Source organism: Panthera onca, chromosome B1, assembly GCF_046562875.1.
Source record: "Panthera onca isolate mPanOnc1 chromosome B1, mPanOnc1 haplotype 2, whole genome shotgun sequence".
NCBI lineage: Eukaryota > Metazoa > Chordata > Mammalia > Carnivora > Felidae > Panthera > Panthera onca.
In genome coordinates, this window is record NC_138342.1 from 108,341,150 (window position 1) to 108,359,368 (window position 18,219).

The window sequence follows — 18,219 nt, forward strand, 5'->3', positions numbered from 1 at the left end:
TTACGTCACCACCAGTCTGGCAAAGACGGCAATCGGCGGGAGTTTTTCAAAATGGGAGCGCAGAGGCGCCGCCCAGGTCTCGGAAGGTGCCCGGGAGGCCATTCGGTAGCCGTGCAGCCGTCGCCAGGAGCGGCGGCCTAGAGAGCCAAGCCTGATGGGCGCCAAGACCGGCTGGCTGCTTGGAGCGCTGCCTAGAAGGGACTGCGTGAAGGAAGCTAATCTGGGGAGCACAGGCCTGAGCCTGGAAATATGGCGACCTGCATCGGGGAGAAGATCGAGGTGAAAAGACTTGGCAATCCACCGCGGGGTGGGCGGTGGGGGAGTTGGAGTGGAGGGACTCGAGACTACTGCAGAAGGGGGACCAGACGAATCTAACGGCTGCGGGGTGGGCGCTGAGGTGCTTTGGGAGAGTCCTAACCGCCAGGCCTGCCTGTCTAGGGGCGGAGCGCCCCGCCCCTCTGGCTGGGGTGGTGGGGTACAGGTGAGTTGCTCGCGGCCCCGCCCTTCTGTCTCCAAACACCAAGGCTTCAAGTTGGCTATCCCGCCGGGGCTGCCGCGCTAGAACAAGGCAAAGCTGCCTCCCCCTTCTCCCGGGGGATGGCGGTTACCTCCGGCGGGAGCTGCGGCGGGATTCCACCCGTGCCCTCTGCTCCCAGGGGTTGGCTGGAGATGGGAGCAAGGTGCTGAAGCTGCATTGAGGTTGAGGAAGCAGTTCATTAGGGTGCTGTATCTTGAAGCCAAGCCTAGACTTTCAGGGATCCCCGCAAGGCGTCAACATGCTTTCCACCCCAGACACCTGCTCTATTGAGGTGTAATACCTGCTTGAATTTAAATTCCTATTCCCCTCCCGATCCATTTTATCGTCTTTTTCCAGTCTCTTCTCTTTCTTCTTTATTCCTGTGAGTCATCACACATGTTCTTTCATTTTAACTTTTAAGGATTTTAAAGTTGGCAGTCTGCTTGGTAAAGGATCATTTGCTGGTGTTTACAGAGCTGAGTCCGTTCACACTGGTTTGGAAGTTGCAATCAAAATGGTAAGAATATATTAATCAAATTTTCACCTCTACTTTGCAAGTAATTAGAGAGATGACTTGAGATGCCAGAAACTCCTTACCTGTGAACCTTTTTTTTTTTTTTAATGGGTAGAGAGAACTCATTGCTTAGGCAGAAGACAGTAGTGCCAAGTCCAGCAATTAGTGCCAAGTCCAGCAATTGACTTTACAGATATATCTTAGAAGAACCTTGACTATGCTTAAATAAGTGTTTTATTTTCATTAATGTTCAGTAAACCTAGTATTTATTATGAAAACTTGGAGTAATTGATAGACATCAAAGAACAAACAATTTGTGTATAATAATGAGTACTACTTGTGCATAGTTCTGTATTACACTGTAACAACCTAAAATATTCTTGATTGTTAGGGGGTCATTCTAATAGGAGTGCACAAGCAAATTAAGAATCACTTATCTTAAAAAGCAGGGAAAGGGAAGGGAAGTTTTGTTTTAAAGCTTGTCTAGAAGAAAAAGAGGAACGGGAAAAATAAAGTTTGGCTAGATATTTGTTGTTTTTGTTGTTGTTATAGATATGATTGCTGTGCTATTAAATTCTTTCAGTTGGGAGAAGATACTAGAATGCATTGGGTAAACTTACTGAATGTTCACTGTGCCAAGCTCTTTGTTAGGTGTATGGGGAAAACACACAGAGTAAATTGATCTCATAAATAGATAAAAGGACTTAACAATATTTTAAAGTATATTTTCTCTTCAAAGTTAATTTTTGAAAACTTCACATATAGAAGTTTATTATCAACATTTAAATGTCTCATGTTATTTTTAGATAGATAAAAAAGCCATGTACAAAGCTGGAATGGTACAGAGAGTCCAAAATGAGGTGAAAATACATTGCCAATTGAAACATCCTTCTATCTTAGAGGTAAGATACAAATTTTGCAGATGTAACCTAAGAACATTGAATTTTTATATTTTATCACTTATTGTGCCCTTTTACATTTCAGTTGTATAACTATTTTGAAGATAACAATTATGTATATCTAGTATTAGAAATGTGCCATAATGGAGAAATGAACAGGTATCTAAAGAACAGAATGAAACCATTCTCAGAAAATGAAGGTAGGTGGCTTCTTTTTCTTTTTCTTTTTTTTTTTTTTTTTTTTTTTTTGGTATATATAAATTTTACTCTTTAAAAACTAGTTTTTGAAGAATGTGCTATTTTGTAACGTTTAATAAAACTGTTTCAATTATTACTTTGGGTTAGAAAAGGAGACTTTTCATCCCCTCAAAATTAGAAAAGCTGCTAATTCCGTAAATAATTCAAGCATTACAGAAGTAAAAGGAGAAATTCGTTATCCATCTTTCCCCAAAACCACATTTTAAATTAAATCATTGGTAGCAATTTAGTATCCTTTTAAATCTAGAAATAAACTGTTTAGAATGCTATTGATGTCTATAAAGTAGTTTCTAAGTGAAACACAGATAACTGTTAAAATCATTTATTATAGAAAATGTGAAACATATAAGTTGAGAGAGTAGTATAATGAGCCCTCATGAAGTTACCACTCAGCTTCCAAAACTATCAATTCATGATCAAATGTTTCATCTGTACACTTCTTATTCCCTCAATTTTCCATAGTATTTTCAAGCTAACTGTAGACATCGACATCTTTGTATGTATAAATATTTTGGTATATATCTTTAAAAGATTAGAACTTAAAAAAACAATAACAGTAACCACAGAATCATTATCACACCCAATAATTCCTTATTATCAAATGTGTAGTCAGTTTCAGCTTCTCCAGTTTCTTATAAGTAACTTTTTACTGTTCAGATTAGTATCAAATAAGGTCCGTAAGTCATCACACAAATAATTGTTTTCTAGTTATCTCACCCTGGTAACTGAGATTGCAGGTAAGCTAAAATGTGATTGTTGTTACACTTTTTGTATATTTAAGTCTATAACCCATTTGAAAACAGTTTGGACATATGTATTGAGTATGCAAATGTTCGTATTCTTTGATTCAAGGTAATAATACGAGTTAAAAAATATTCGTATGCATGTTAATGAGGAGTATTGCATTTTTTTTAATACTATGTAAGAGTAAGGCCTTCTTAAATAAGACAAACTATAAAAACTATAAAGGAAAAGAATTATGAATTTGACTTAATTAAAATTAAGAACGTGTTTGATAAAAGGTTAGGTCAAATTTAAAACAAAGATAGGAGTAAATATTTGTAAACTGTATGACTGGCAAATTAATTTAAAAAAATACAAGGGATGTTGGGGTACCTGGGTGGCTCAGTCGGTTGAGCGTCTGGCTCTTGATTTCGGCCACAGTTCGTGGGTTCAAGCCCCACATTGGGTTCTGCACATTGACCTCATGGAGACTGCTTAGGATTCTCTCTCTCTCTCCTTCTCTCTCTCTCTCTCTCTCTCTCTCTCCCTCTTTCTCTCTCTCCCCCCCCTCCCCCCTCCCTCCCCTTCCCCCTCCCACCCTGCCCCAGCTCCCACAGTCTCTTAAAATAAATAAATAAACTTTAAAAAAAAAATACAAGGGCTGCCTAACAAAAAAGGATAGTCCAATAGAAAAATGGGCAAGGGATCTAAGCAGACTTCACAGAAGAGAAAGTACAAATGGTCAATTAATAAATGTATGAAAAGATGCTCAAACTCTATAGTATAATCAAAAGAAGGCCAACTAAGATAATGGAATACCATTTTTTCAATCATTGTATTGAGACTACCAGTTTTTAACAAGGATGTGCATGAAAATACAGCCTTTTGGAGGACAATTTGGCAAGTATTAAAATACTAATTTTTTTTTTTATGTGCAGCTTGAGCACACAACCCTGAGGACAAGAGTCTCATGCTATACTGACTGAGCCACCCAGGTGCTCCTTAAAATGCTAAATTTTATCCTTCAACCCAGTGATTCTATTGCTTGAATTTAACGTAGAGAACCACCCCATACATATGCACAAGAAAACAAGCATTTCCAGAATGTTTATTGCTGTTTTTGTAATCTTGAAGTAACGGAAATTACTCATTAATAGCAATTAAATAAAATGAAGATTTATGTGTACTGATATGGAAATATTTCAAGAAATACTGTGAAGTGGGGAAAAAAGTAATGAATCTGTATATTTCTATACCTTTTTACATATAACATTTATTACAGTGTATTTCTGTAAATTTATATAAAATATATATACACTATTAATAGCAGTTATTTTTTTGTTAGGGTTTGGGAGGACATCAGAGGAACTTTAACTTGCTTTCTTTTTTTCTTTTTTACAATTAGAATGTATTTATGAATTGTTCGTGCAATTATAAATATTTTCTCTTAATTGCTATGGCCTTCTGGGTACCCTAGTTACTCAAGACTCTCCCAATTGCTAATAATATTAAACTCCTTAATGCATCAGTTAGAAAGGACAAAGATTAGCAAAAGTGCCTAGTTGTTTTAAAAGTTTAAAAATCTTAAGAAATTATCATAGTAGTATTTTGGTTTATCAAACTACTAAGCTGCAAGCTGGTGTTCTAATGTAATATTGTGGCACATGTACTTGGGTTTCTAAATACTAAATTCTAAGATTGTAAGTACTGAACCTTTCAGATTTTCTAAATTGTAAATTTTATTGTTTGCATTCTAACAGCTCGACACTTCATGCACCAGATCATCACAGGAATGTTGTATCTCCATTCTCATGGTATATTACACCGGGACCTCACACTTTCTAACCTCTTACTTACACGTAATATGAACATCAAGATTGCTGATTTTGGGCTGGCAACTCAATTGAAAATGCCACATGAAAAGCACTATACATTATGTGGAACTCCTAATTACATTTCACCAGAAATTGCAACTCGAAGTGCACATGGACTTGAATCTGATGTTTGGTCCTTGGGCTGTATGTTTTATACGTTGCTTATTGGGAGACCACCATTTGACACTGACACAGTCAAGAACACATTAAATAAAGTAGTATTGGCAGATTATGAAATGCCAACTTTTTTGACAAGAGAGGCCAAGGACCTTATTCACCAGTTACTTCGTAGAAATCCAGCAGATCGTTTAAGTTTGTCTTCAGTATTAGACCATCCTTTTATGTCCCGAAATTCTTCAACAAAAAGTAAAGATTTAGGAACTGTAGAAGACTCCATTGACAGTGGACATGCCACAATTTCTACTGCAATTACAGCTTCTTCCAGTACCAGTATAAGTGGTAGTTTATTTGACAGAAGACGACTTTTGATTGGTCAGCCACTCCCAAATAAAATGACTATATTTCCAAAGAATAAAAATACAAGCGATTTTTCTTCTTCAGGAGATGGAAGCAGTTTTTATACTCATTGGGGAAACCAAGAACAAGAAACCAGTAATAGTGGAAGGGGAAGAGTAATCCAGGATGCAGAAGAAAGGCCACACTCTCGATACCTTCGCAGAGCCCATTCCTCTGATAGATCTGGCACTTTTAATAGTCAGTCTCGAGCAAAAACAAATACAATGGAACGATGTCACTCAGCTGAAATGCTGTCAAAATCCAAAAGATCAGGAGCAGACGAAGAAAGATACTCACCTACAAACAGCAATGTCAATGTTTTTCACTTCTTTAAGGAAAAGACATGCAATAGTTCTGGATCTTTTGAAAGACCTGATAATGATCAAGCACTGTAAGAATAATTCTATCAAAAGCATTTTTTCTATTAATGTTACATTAGCACAAATACGAAGCTGCACCTAACTAAGGGGGGTTAATTTTTTCTAACATCAGATGTTCCTGGGGTATTTCTTAACTATGATTTCTATTTCTTATTAGAGAATCAGAATGATTTTTTTTTAATTTTTTTAAAACATTTATTTATTTTTGAGAGAGAGACACAGAGTCCAAAGCAGAGTCCAGGCTCTGAGCTGTCAGTGCAGAGCCCGACACGAGATGGGAACTCACAAACTGCAAGATCATGACCTGAGCCGCAGTCAGTCGCTTAACCGACTGAGCCACCTACGTGCCCCCAGAATGATGATTTTTACTTGTAGTTAAGAGACTTTCAAAATGAGTGTATGTGCTCATGAATGTCTTTGTAGTATTTTAATACTTTAGAATTTTTATTTTCATTTTTCATTTTATATGAAGCAGGTCTGTAGTGCAAAGTATATTAAATGTGTCTGATTCCTAAAGTACTCTAATAGTAACTATTCATTCTTTCTTTCTCTCCCCACCCTCCACCCTCTCCCCTCCCTTTCTCCTCCCCCCACCTTTATCTCCTTCTCTTTCTCCCTCTCTCTCTCTCTCTCTCTCTCTCTCTCTGTCTCCCTCTCTCCCTCTCTCCCTCTCCCTCTCTCTCTCTCTCTCTCTCTCTCTCTCTCTCTCTCTCTCTCTCACACACACACACACACACACACACACACACACACACAGGCTGAGCCAATGATGAGTAATCATATTACTGACTGCTTCTCACATGAAGGCTAATTTTTTCAGTTACTGTAGTGTTTATTTTATCCATTTTCTGTTCTTTGGTTTTTATGCTTAAATTACAAGAGGGCAGTAGCCATATAGAAACATTGTCACAGTATGGGCATTTTGGTCTGGAAGTTTAGCTTCTTAGAGACATTTTGGTTATGCAAATATTGGTTTCTACAGTTACCCTAAAATTTTCAGATATTCAGATCAAAAGATAACTACCTTTTTAAAATATTTTTATCTTAAAAAGTTATTACCTGATAATTTTTTATTAGTTTTTGAGAATTCTTTTTCTCTGTTTAGCTCCAATCATCTTGGTCCAGGGAAAACTCCTTTTCCATTTCCAGACCAGACATCACAGACTGAAATGGTGCAACAGTGGTTTGGGAATCTGCAAATAAAGGGTACGTTTTCTGTTTGGGGCTTCCTAAGAAAATAATACATTTTCAAAAAAAAGAAAATATTTTCCATAAACTATATTACAGTAACGGTAATAATAACTATTTACTCATTTTAAATATTTGTTCTATCAGCTACTGCCCTTAATGCTTAACAAATATTAACTTACTAAATTCTCACACATAAAATAGAAGATATTATCATTAGCCCTATCTTACACATGAGGAAATTGTGTTACACAGAGCTTAATTTGCCAAGCTACACTCCCATAAGTAGGGGAGCCAGGATTCCAACCCTGGATTCTAATCTAAAGCAGCCTGGCTCAGAAACTTTACTTTTTATCCCTATGCTCTTACAGCCTATCTATAGTAAGCACCTATCAATGCCTATAAAATAATCAAAAGATGGTTGACCTTATTTTTAAGTAGAGGCTGATATGGACATCATGGTTTACTGATGGGACCTCACGTAACGCTAAAGTACCCAACCACTACAACCTAAACATTTTTTTTTTAAGTAAGCTCTAGGCTGAACATGGGGCTTGAATTCATGAACTTGTGATCAAGAGTTACATGCTCTACTGACTGAGCCAGCCAGGCACCCCAAAACCTAAACATTTTTAAACAGCTGTCATCCAAGTCATTTTAGGTATAGAGTTTAAAAGTTAAACATTTCTTATTAATGAACATGACAGACTCACAGAAGGTGGGTTGGAAAATAATGATGAGAAAAAAGAGATTAGAAAAGAAAACATATGGGGAGGAGGAGATCATTTTTTACTAAGTATCATGTTACTTCAGATAAAGAGTATTTAATATGACTGTAATCTAAGCAGAGTTGTTATGTCACCTCAAGTGTCTTTCTTTTTTTTCTTTTTAAAAATTATATATTCTTTTCAAGAGTCTGAAAGGGAATTAATCTTTTTATGTGTACTTGTTGATGATGATAATTCAAGTTTATGTTTTTTAAACTATAAAATTGCCATGTATGTAATCTTGCACTTAACCTTCTGTTGTGTTTATAGGTACTTTTATTTGGTAATATGGATATATCTGAAAAGGAGAAATAAGCTTGTTTATAATCTGGTGCTGCTGCAATTTTAAAGTATATTATTTGGTACAAAATATTTTCTGTCATTGGGAGTAGGGGGAGGAAAGGCACTAAGAAGTCTTTTAAGGAAAAAATTGCAATACAAATATTTAGAGGTTAGCATTTAAAAAAATGCCTTAGAATGTAAGCTAATCATTTTAAGGGATTAAAAAAAAATAATATTCTTTTGTGAACTCTAAAATCACATAAAATAGATATGGGTAAAATTCAACAAGAACTTTTTTTTTAACGTTTATTTATTTTTGAGGAGAGACAGAGTGTGAGTGGGGGAGGGGCAGAGAGAGAGGGAGACACAGAGTCTTAAGCAGGCTCCAGGCTCTGAGCTGTCAGCACAGAGCCCGACGCGGGGCTTGAACTCACAAACCGTGAGATCATGAACTGAGTGGAAGTCGGATGCCTAACCGACTGAGCTACCCAGGCGCCCCTCAACAAGAACTTTTAGATTGTGATGCAAATATGCCTGTATTATTAAATATTATTAAAGCTATTTCGTATATTGTTTTTGCTTTTACTTGCATATTTTGTAAGTAAAGATGGAATAGATGGTCCTCAGCTTAAAGAGAGTAAATTTACATATTACATAGAATGATTACCTTGGAATTCCTCTCAAATCTGTACTTATTGGAGCATTGGCAGTTGCTTGTTTTAGAATTAGTAAGTGACCCCACGTGACTAGATTTTGCCTTGATTGAATAAATAATTTCATAATAATATATTTTCTTAGTTTTAGGAATATAAAGGTATTTCTTTTCAATCTGGCTTAAAATATTCTTTTAAAGTCATTCTTTTATTATGTCATATCATAAAACTGTGTATTTGTTAGAAATATGAGCATTTTTTACTAGATCTCTTTTATACCTCAAAAAAAATTCCTGTTAAAATAATACCAGCATGACATTGTGTTGTGAAGACTCAGTTTTTTAATTATGCACTAAATTGCTTTATTCTGTGTATATTATAGCTCATTTAAGAGAAACTGCCGAGCACAACAGCATTAGCCCAAACAGAGATTTCCAGGGCCATCCAGATTTGCAGGACAGATCAAGAAATGCTTGGACTGATACACGAGCCAAAAAGAGCCCTGATGCTTCTGATAATGTGCATTCTACAAAACAGCTGAATACCATGAAATATATGACTGCATTTCAAAGTAAACCTGAGATAATACAACAAGAATCTATTTTTGGCTCAGATCCTCTTTCTGAACAAAGCAAGACTAGGGGTATGGAGCCACCATTGGGTTATCAGAAACGTACATTACGAAGCATTACATCTCCTTTGACTGCTTACAGGTTAAAACCAATTAGACAGAAAACGAAAAAGGCTGTGGTATGTCTATCATTTTTCTAAATTACTATGTGATATTTTCCTTGACTATATGGTTTCCTGTGTCAAATATGTTTCTCTAGTCCCTGTACTTTTGATATTTATATGATAAACTCATTTAAAAGAAAAGAGACTGGGAGTTTATAGAAAAATAGCTCTTGCTTTCTTCTGGCTACTTTAAGAATGGTGAATTGATACTGATAACTTTTGAATTTTAAATTATTGATAATGAGAAATATTTAAAAATAACACTGGCTAAATACTGTGTTAAGTATTATTTTATTCACAGCTGCAATTACTAAATTAATATCTTTTACTTTTGTTTCTGTATTTAGGCCAGTCTTAGAAAGGTAAAATAGAAAATACAATTTTTTTTAACATCTGAAACTAAACTATTTAAAGAAAAGGAATATGCACAAAATCAAGTTTAAATTGATGTATGAATTGGAAATAGTGATTTTTATTTTTTAATTCCATCTTTCTCCCGTTTGTACCTTGTTTTCTATTTCACCCAGTCTTGCCTTTGTTTGGCTTGCTATTGTCTTTTCAAAGTCTTTATTCTCCACCCCTACCTTCTGCTTTCATTCTGCTTACTGGTTATCATTTCACACTTAATTATGCCTTCTTACCTTTGCTCCGTATGTTTCACAGCTGTGCTCAAATACACCCCTGGTTTAGACTTGCAGAGAAGCAGCCACTTGATTTTGACTTTAAGTTTTGTTTCTGCTATGGTTAAGTACTTTCAAGTATTGTATATGTCAGAGCTATTATAGTAAACAAGAGTATTGTTATTAAATTTTAGTCTTTTTGTGTGTTTTTTTTAAGGTTAGTATACTTGATTCAGAGGAGGTATGTGTGGAGCTTCTAAAGGAACATACATCTCAAGAATATGTGAAAGAAGTTCTTCAAATATCTAGTGACGGAAACATGGTAATGTGGCTTTACTTTATTATCTTGCAACTTCAAATTATCATTTAGCATTCCAATTTGTTCTACAGGGATATTGTTAAAAGTTTTAAAAATTGGTTTTCTTGGGGGACCAGGGTGGCTCAGTTGGTTAAGCATTCGACTCTTGATTTTGGCTCAGAGTTTGTGAGATGGAGCCCTGCATCTGGCTCCATGGTAACCGTGCAGAGCCTGCTTGAGATTCTCCCTCTCTCTCTCTCTCACAAAATAAATAAGTAAACTTTAAAAAAATCTTTTAAAAAATTGGTTTCCTTAATATGATAATATCTCTTAAATTCAAAAAGTAAAATAGTATACTAGATATATTTAATTATTGTGGTTTCAAAAATAATTATAACTTGTAGCAAAATCTGAACTTTAAGCTTAAGTTTGAAAAGCAAAATAATGACTTCTAGAGAATATTTAGCATTTTCAATAAAATAGTATTTTAATTTTACACGTGAGCTCTTCAAATTTTATTAATGAAATATAGCACTTTAACCTAATGGCATATAATTAGAATTCTTAAACAATTTTTTGGCAGATCACTATTTATTATCCAAATGATGGAAGAGGTTTTCCTCTTGCTGATAGACCACCGTCCCCTACTGACAACATCAGTAGGTATAGCTTTGACAATTTACCAGGTATGTAAATTTACCAGGGAATAAACTTAGATAATTTATATATACATAAACTCTATATATGAGAATATCATAGATTGTAAATGTCTTGCTTCAGCCAGGCTGTAGCTCACGTTCTCATACTTTATATGTGGTGAGATGTGGTAGACCTTACTAATCCAAATCCAAATTTATTCATATTCTGTGTTGTCACATATTTAAATAAAAACTAACTGGAATATTAGTCATATATCACACAAATATAATTTGTACACTTGTTTAGTTACTAACTTGTCTAGAATCATGTTTAAAATTCAACTTGAAATATCTAATTGTTAACTTTTAAAACCATAACTATGCTACATAAGTGATCATTTATAATTATGATTAACCAAATGACTCCTTGTCCAGTTTCTGGATATTATGGATGGGGGGAATTAAATATTGAATAGTAAGATGTCATTGAGGTGAATTTAGAAACAAACAAGAAAATATATCTAATCTAACCCTATTAGAAATCCAAACAGGTAGACAAGACTCTTTAAATACTGTAAGTGACTATAGTTACAGGGAATTGCAAAACTTACTTTTGTCTATTGGGACCACAAAATTCTATGCTTTACTAACATAAAGAGAACCATATCTTTTCCTGAGAGTCTGATGCTGATATCTCAGGTAGAAATTTTTTTATTTCATTTATTAAAACTTTCCTGGAATCTTATAATAAGGAGTCAATGATTCAAAGAAAGATTTCTTTTAAATAATCATGATACTAGTCATCAGATTTTGTTATATACTTCTGGAGAATTGTATTATACTATCTTTAGTTTTCATTAAAATAATAGACTTACATCACTACAATACCTTATTTTGGTAATGAGGTTACTAACCTATAAACTTGAATTTTTGAGGAAGAGTAGAAATCAATTATTAAACTTTCAGTGAAATTTGTATGTCAAATCAACACTTTATTTCCTAATATTAGATATTTTTTTTCCTTTTCTCCCCCTAGAGAAGTACTGGCGAAAATATCAGTATGCTTCCAGATTTGTACACCTTGTAAGATCTAAGTCACCCAAAATCACTTATTTTACAAAATATGCTAAATGCATTTTGATGGAGAATTCCCCTGGTGCTGATTTTGAGGTCTGGTTTTATGATGGTAAGTACCATTTAAAAATGGTAATTTTTTTCCCTTTAGTTTATAATTTAGTAGTTTTTTTTTTAATTCAGCACCACAAATCTTTAAGATGTATAGTCATACAAATAAATTACACAGCACAGTGTATGTTAATTATGTTAACAAATTTGTATTTATATATACTTTCATAATAAACAACTTATTCTATATTATGTATATTAGTCCTCTTTCCCTATTTAGCTCAAATTTAACAACATTCAGGTTGATAGTACAAAATTACATGAAATAAACAATATCCTATTGCTTAGTAGAACCTCAAATGGACATATACCAAATTATGAGAATTATAAATGTGGCAAAAGGATAGGTTGAACCAGAGAATATTATTTTCTAAATCTGTTCTATAAAGATGATTTAATTTTTAAAAAAAATTTTTTTTTTTTTAATGTTTATTTATTTTTGAGACAGAGAGAGACAGAGCATGAACAGGGGAGGGGCAGAGAGAGAGGGAGACACAGAATCAGAAGCAGGCTCCAGGCTCTGAGCCATCAGCCCAGAGCCTGACCTGGGGCTCGAACTCACGGACCACGAGATCGTGACCTGAGCTGAAGTAGGATGCCCAACCGACTGAGCCACCCAGGCGCCCCAAGATGATTTAATTTTTAATCAGTAAAGCTCCGTCCTTTAAGGGACACCTAGCACATATACTCACACAGTGCACATATAACTATCTTTCAATTATGTTTTTGTATGAGATTAGTAATTTTTTAAAATATAAAAGTATTGGACGTAAATCAGATATATGCAGAAAAGAAAAATGGATGTCCTATATTTATCGAATACTTTGAGAGCCTCATTTTATTTCTGATCAGTGAGTGAATGAATATAAATGATACCTTATCTAGGAGCTATTATGTACTGGAATGGTAATGAATATAAACAGGAATATTTAAAGAAATGATGAAAGAATGGTTTTCTTTTTATTCTTTAAGGAGCAAAGATACACAAAACCGAAGATTTAATTCAGGTGATTGAAAAGACAGGGAAATCTTACACGTTAAAAGGTGAAAGTGAAATTAATACCTTGAAAGGGGAAATAAAAATGTATATGGACCATGCAAATGAGGTATGTACATTCTTGTGATAGGTTTTTCATACCAATTAATAGTGATTCCAAATGAGGTGAAGTAATGACAAAAAGCACTATTTTTTTAAATAGGGCCATCATATTTGTTTAGCACTGGAATCAATAATTTCAGAAGAGGAAAAGAAAAGTGGAAGTGCTCCATTTTTCCCAATAATCATAGGAAGGTAAATGCTTGAAAATTTTTTTAAATATGCCTAAATTGTGTAGGAAATGTTAAAAAAATGTTTGATGTTTACATTATGAACACTTTTTAGTTTTCTGTAATTTGAAAGCTTTAAGGGAATATATTTGAACATTTTTTTCCCCTTCAGAAAACCTGGTATTACTAGTTCACCTAAGACCTTATCACCTCTTCCTTCTGTGGATCCAAACTACTTGATGAGGGAGAGAGCATCTTTGAGTAAAATGGGCATAAATAGTGCTGCTTCTCCAAAACAGGCACCAATATTTAATCCTTCTGTAAGTAAATATATGTCACTTTTATACTTTAAACTCTTCAGTAATTGCCTCATGCCCTTCATATAAAATTTAAATTCCTTATAATGGCCTTACTATCACCTGCCTACTTTTCCCTTTCCTACTTTACACTCTCTATTCTTGAGCCTCAGGAGCCTTCTTTTAGTTCTTCAAGAAGGTCAAACTTTCAGGGCCTTTTCCTATGCTATTCACTTGACTTGGAACTTTTCTCCAACTTCTTAATGGCTAATTCTTTCTCATCCTTCAGGTCTCAGCTTAGTTTTGTTTTTGTTTTTTTTTTTAATGTTTATTTTTTGAGAGAGACAGAGTGTGAGCAGGGGAGGGGCAGAGAGAGAGAGAGAGAGAGAGAGAGAGAGAGAGAGAGAGAAAGAAACAATCTGAAGCAGGCTCCAGGCTCTGACCTGTCACCACAGAGCCCGATGCGGAACTCAAACTCAAGAACCGCAAAATCATGACCTGAGCTGAAGTCAGAAACTCTACCAACTGAGCCACCTAGACGCCCCCTTCAGGTCTCAGTTTAAATGTTACCTCAGTGAGGCCTAACCTGACCGCTCTAGGAAAAAGCTAAATATATTAATATATGTATCATTTTATTTTTTTTTTAATGTTTATTTACTTTTTGAGAGAGAGAGATAGAGACAGAGTGTGAGCGGGGCGAGGGCCAGAGAGGGAGGGAGACACAGAATGTGAAGCAGGCTCCAGGCTCCAGGCTCTGAGCTGTCAGCACAGAGCCTAATGTGGGGCTCAAACCCACAGCTATGAGATCATGACCTGAGCTGAAGTCAGACGCTTAACTGACTCAGCCACCCAGGTGCCCCTCGTTTTATTTTTACTAGTAAAATATCATTTACTGCTTTAATATCCATGATAGTCTCATGGTTACATAAACTTATTAAATTTTTATTCAGTGAACTATCATGCCAATAAAGACTACAGCAATATAGGAAAAAATGCAAAATTAAATAAATTTATCTATGTATGTATACTCACACACATGTACATATATCCTATAATTGCAGTTATGAAAAATTATACCTTGGGAAAAAAAGAAAAACTTCCCACATGAAAATTGCAACTATGTGATTTTTCTTCTGCCTTTTTCTAATTTTCTGTAATGTAGTTATATACATTTTTTTGTTAGTACTTTAAATCTGAAGCTTATTGTTTATATGTTTATATTTCAAGTTTTTAACTTTGTTATTAAAAAATTATTTTAAGCTAATGAAAATCCAGTCATCTTCTATTTTTGCTGAATTTGGCTGGGGAATAATATCTTCCTTTTAATGTTTATAGATGGTTACAAATGAAGGACATGGCCTTACAGCTGCAACTTCTGGAACAAACATCCCTTCTAGTAGTCTAAAAGATTGTCTTCCTAAATCAGCACAACTTTTGAAATCTGTTTTTGTGAAAAATGTTGGTTGGGCTACACAGGTGAGAAGTTCTTAGAAAAGTGAATTTTCTTAGTATGAATTTCTTTGGTTTTTATAGTGATCAGACAATTACCAAAAAATATAAATTATTACTTGCAGATTTCTCTTTGCAAGTAAGTTTTTACACCTTTTTTTACATTGATTATATTAAACATTTTGACATTTTTTATTTGTATACAGTTGGAAGAATCTAGGTATTGTTGATAACAGATTGTTAAGGTATAGGTGATTTTGTTTTTGAAGTTTTAAAAGCAAGTGTTTTAAAGCCTAGTGTCCATTGATAGGTGGATAAAGAAGATGTATGTGTATATATACAATGGAATATTACTCAGCCATAAAAAAGAATAAAATCTTGCCATTTGTCATAGCATGGATGGGCCTAGAGGGTATTATACTAAGTGAAACATGTCGGGGGAAAAACAAATATCATATGATTTTACATGTGAAAGCTAAAAAAACAAAACAGAAACAAGCTTATAAATACAGAGAACAAGAACAAACTGATAGTTGCCAGAGGGCAAGAGGATTGGCAAACTAGGTAAAGGAGATTAAGCGTTACAAACTTCTAGTTTGTAACTTCTAGTTGTGAAACAAATAAGTCACAGAAATGAAAAGTATAATATAGGGAATATAGTTGTATGGTGACAGATGGTGAGCATTGAATACTGTATAGAATGGTTGAATCACTATATTATATACCTGAAGTTCAATGTAACATAACATTGAATGTCAACTATGCTTCAATTAAAAAAAAAAAAAAAAAGGCAGAATAGAAGTGTCATGATAGTGGCTAATTGTTAGGAATTGAGAATGATGTTCATGACATTCAAGTTTTAGAAACTGTTTGTAATCTATTACTATAGTAACTTTCATTAGGCAGAAAAGGATTTTTGCATTTAAAAATTAAGTCTACATTGACTTCCAAACTTACAGAATTATTTGTAGGTATGAGCCTAAATGTGTCTATTATCTGAAAGCTTGAAGGTTGGAGACTTGAGCATAGTGCATGTAATTTTTACTTGCCAATGAAGTTTAAAATTCAGCCTAAACCTTTCTGTGGGTAGGAAATAAATGGTGAGTACCTGCTATGCGGTGCCATGTTTTTCATATATATTGTCTTGTTATTCCCCAAAATAAAACCTAGTAAAGTTGGTGTTATCTCCTTTTATAGATAGTAAAATTATGGCTTATAATTGTTAACTGACTTGCATAGTCCTACTCGTTAGTTGGCAGAATCTGGATGTCAACCCAGGTCTGTTTGATTCCAGTGTCCGTGTCTCCTCTCTGCTGTTTGGAGTGGCACATTGTATATTAGTGACTATATCAAATATCAGTGACTAAAGGAACAAGTTGCAAAAGCTAAGTTGTAACATTCTCAGGTAGAAGAGAAATTCTGTAACCCAAGGACAGAAAATACAGAGAAATCTTATAGTTTAAGAAAATGTTACTTTTGTTGTTTCCTAAATCTCTTCTTGTTTAGAAATGCTAATGAGGTGTAGGGGGTACAGGAGAGGATGCAAAACTACTCCAACATACTAGTAGAAATAAATGGGAAAAAGGATTCATTTAGAATAACTTTAATATTATAATGCCCTAGCTATTAAAGGAATAATCTAAAAAGATATGAATATTCTCAGTGTTACTACCATCACAGCCCCAAATTTGTAGTTATCTGAGAGGGTTGCTTTTTTTTTAACTATGTGAAAAACCTGTTAAACATGAGTAACTTTTAAGAACTTTAAATCTTCTACTATATAGTAATTTTGCATTTATTGTTTTTCTAGTTAACTAGTGGAGCTGTGTGGGTTCAGTTCAATGATGGGTCCCAGTTGGTTGTGCAAGCAGGAGTGTCTTCCATCAGTTACACATCACCAAATGGTCAAACAACTAGGTAAGGTCTTAGAATAATGGTTGACATTTAGCCCTTTGATATAATTTTTTTTCTCTATATATTGAAATAAATGATTTAATAAGGTTTTGTATGTTCTTTAGTGCCTTCAATTTAATAAAGAATCCAATTTTAAACTTGTTTTAGAAATTATATATATATATAGCTGGTTCCAGTTTTTTGACCTAATTTTCTTTTTATTATTTAAATACATTTGGAAAGTGGTCTCTTTTAAAAGGAAGCACATTGGATATGCTTAACTTGATTTAGGTATCTACTCAAATGATTTTGTATAGTTTTTCTGCAGTGCCTCTTCTCATTGAAGAACTATTGAAAAATATAATATGCCTTTTGGTACTTACATACAAACCAAGTAATTAAGTTATGTTTTTGTCTTTTTTTCTTTGCTTCACTTAGGTATGGAGAAAATGAAAAACTACCAGAATACATCAAACAGAAATTGCAGTGTCTTTCTTCCATCCTTTTGATGTTTTCTAATCCAAATCCTAATTTTGAATGATTAAAGCTCGTTTTAGATATTTTAAGTCTAATAAATAACTTTGTTGGCTTTCAAGTAAAGTGACTTTTTTTATTTAATATAAATAAAGCCTTTCAGAAAGCCTTTCTGTAAAAGACAATTTTAATTTGTACCATAATGGATATAACCTAATGAAAAAACAAAGCAGAATAAAACTTATAAATATGAACTGGTCATAGATTAAAATAGTATGCCTGACTTTGCTTTCAGAACAAATGCCCCCAAACTTTGTGTTCATATGTTTGTATTGAACAGTCTTTTAAAAGCAAAAATATGAATGGTGTGTGGTATATTTATGCTTTTTTTTATTGTTTTCCCTACTTCTCAGACATGTTGAGAATCATGGAAAAAACATGCTGGAGTTTTTGAATATTTGAACATGTAAATGTGTATTTATGTTATAAGTAACATATGTAAACATGTATATTTGTTTTATATTTATTTTTGTAGCACCAGTTTCTAATGAAACATTTCTGAAAATGCATTTTATAAAAAAATAATAAATACAGTAATAAGTTGCTTTATCTTTTGATTCATTTAATTAAAAACATATTTTAAAGTAAATTACTAGTAAATTCATTTAAAAATTTTGTTGCCTGTTTAGGAACCAGTTAAATTTTTAGAATTAATTTTGCAAATAATAAATACATTGTTTGTCTAACTTTATCTGAAAATATCTGTATATTTTAATGACAAACATTTTAACAAT

At 33.9% G+C, this 18,219-nt stretch overlaps 2 protein-coding genes across 3 annotated transcripts in view; one reads left to right on the top strand and one right to left on the bottom strand.

The window, feature by feature from the left end:
• Positions 1 to 26: 26 nt before the first annotated feature.
• On the top strand, positions 27 to 18,064 carry PLK4 (polo like kinase 4). The gene is made up of 16 exons (XM_060654217.3): positions 27 to 279; positions 939 to 1,034; positions 1,838 to 1,933; positions 2,016 to 2,130; positions 4,672 to 5,692; positions 6,787 to 6,887; positions 8,954 to 9,321; positions 10,144 to 10,248; positions 10,808 to 10,910; positions 11,899 to 12,048; positions 13,020 to 13,153; positions 13,247 to 13,338; positions 13,486 to 13,633; positions 14,945 to 15,085; positions 16,869 to 16,975; positions 17,390 to 18,064. Exons 1-16 carry the CDS (start codon positions 250 to 252, stop codon positions 17,490 to 17,492), a joined length of 2,910 nt encoding a protein of 969 aa, XP_060510200.2. The 5' UTR covers positions 27 to 249; the 3' UTR covers positions 17,493 to 18,064.
• The window catches only part of MFSD8 (major facilitator superfamily domain containing 8), a 143,550-nt gene continuing 132,071 nt past the window's right edge, over positions 6,741 to 18,219 (bottom strand). For both annotated transcript variants that reach the window (XM_078445762.1, XM_078445761.2), the window contains one exon: positions 6,741 to 6,874. In XM_078445762.1, the coding sequence (XP_078301888.1) occupies positions 6,839 to 6,874 (36 nt within the window). In that variant the 3' untranslated portion in view covers positions 6,741 to 6,838. The remainder of the gene's footprint in view (positions 6,875 to 18,219) is intronic.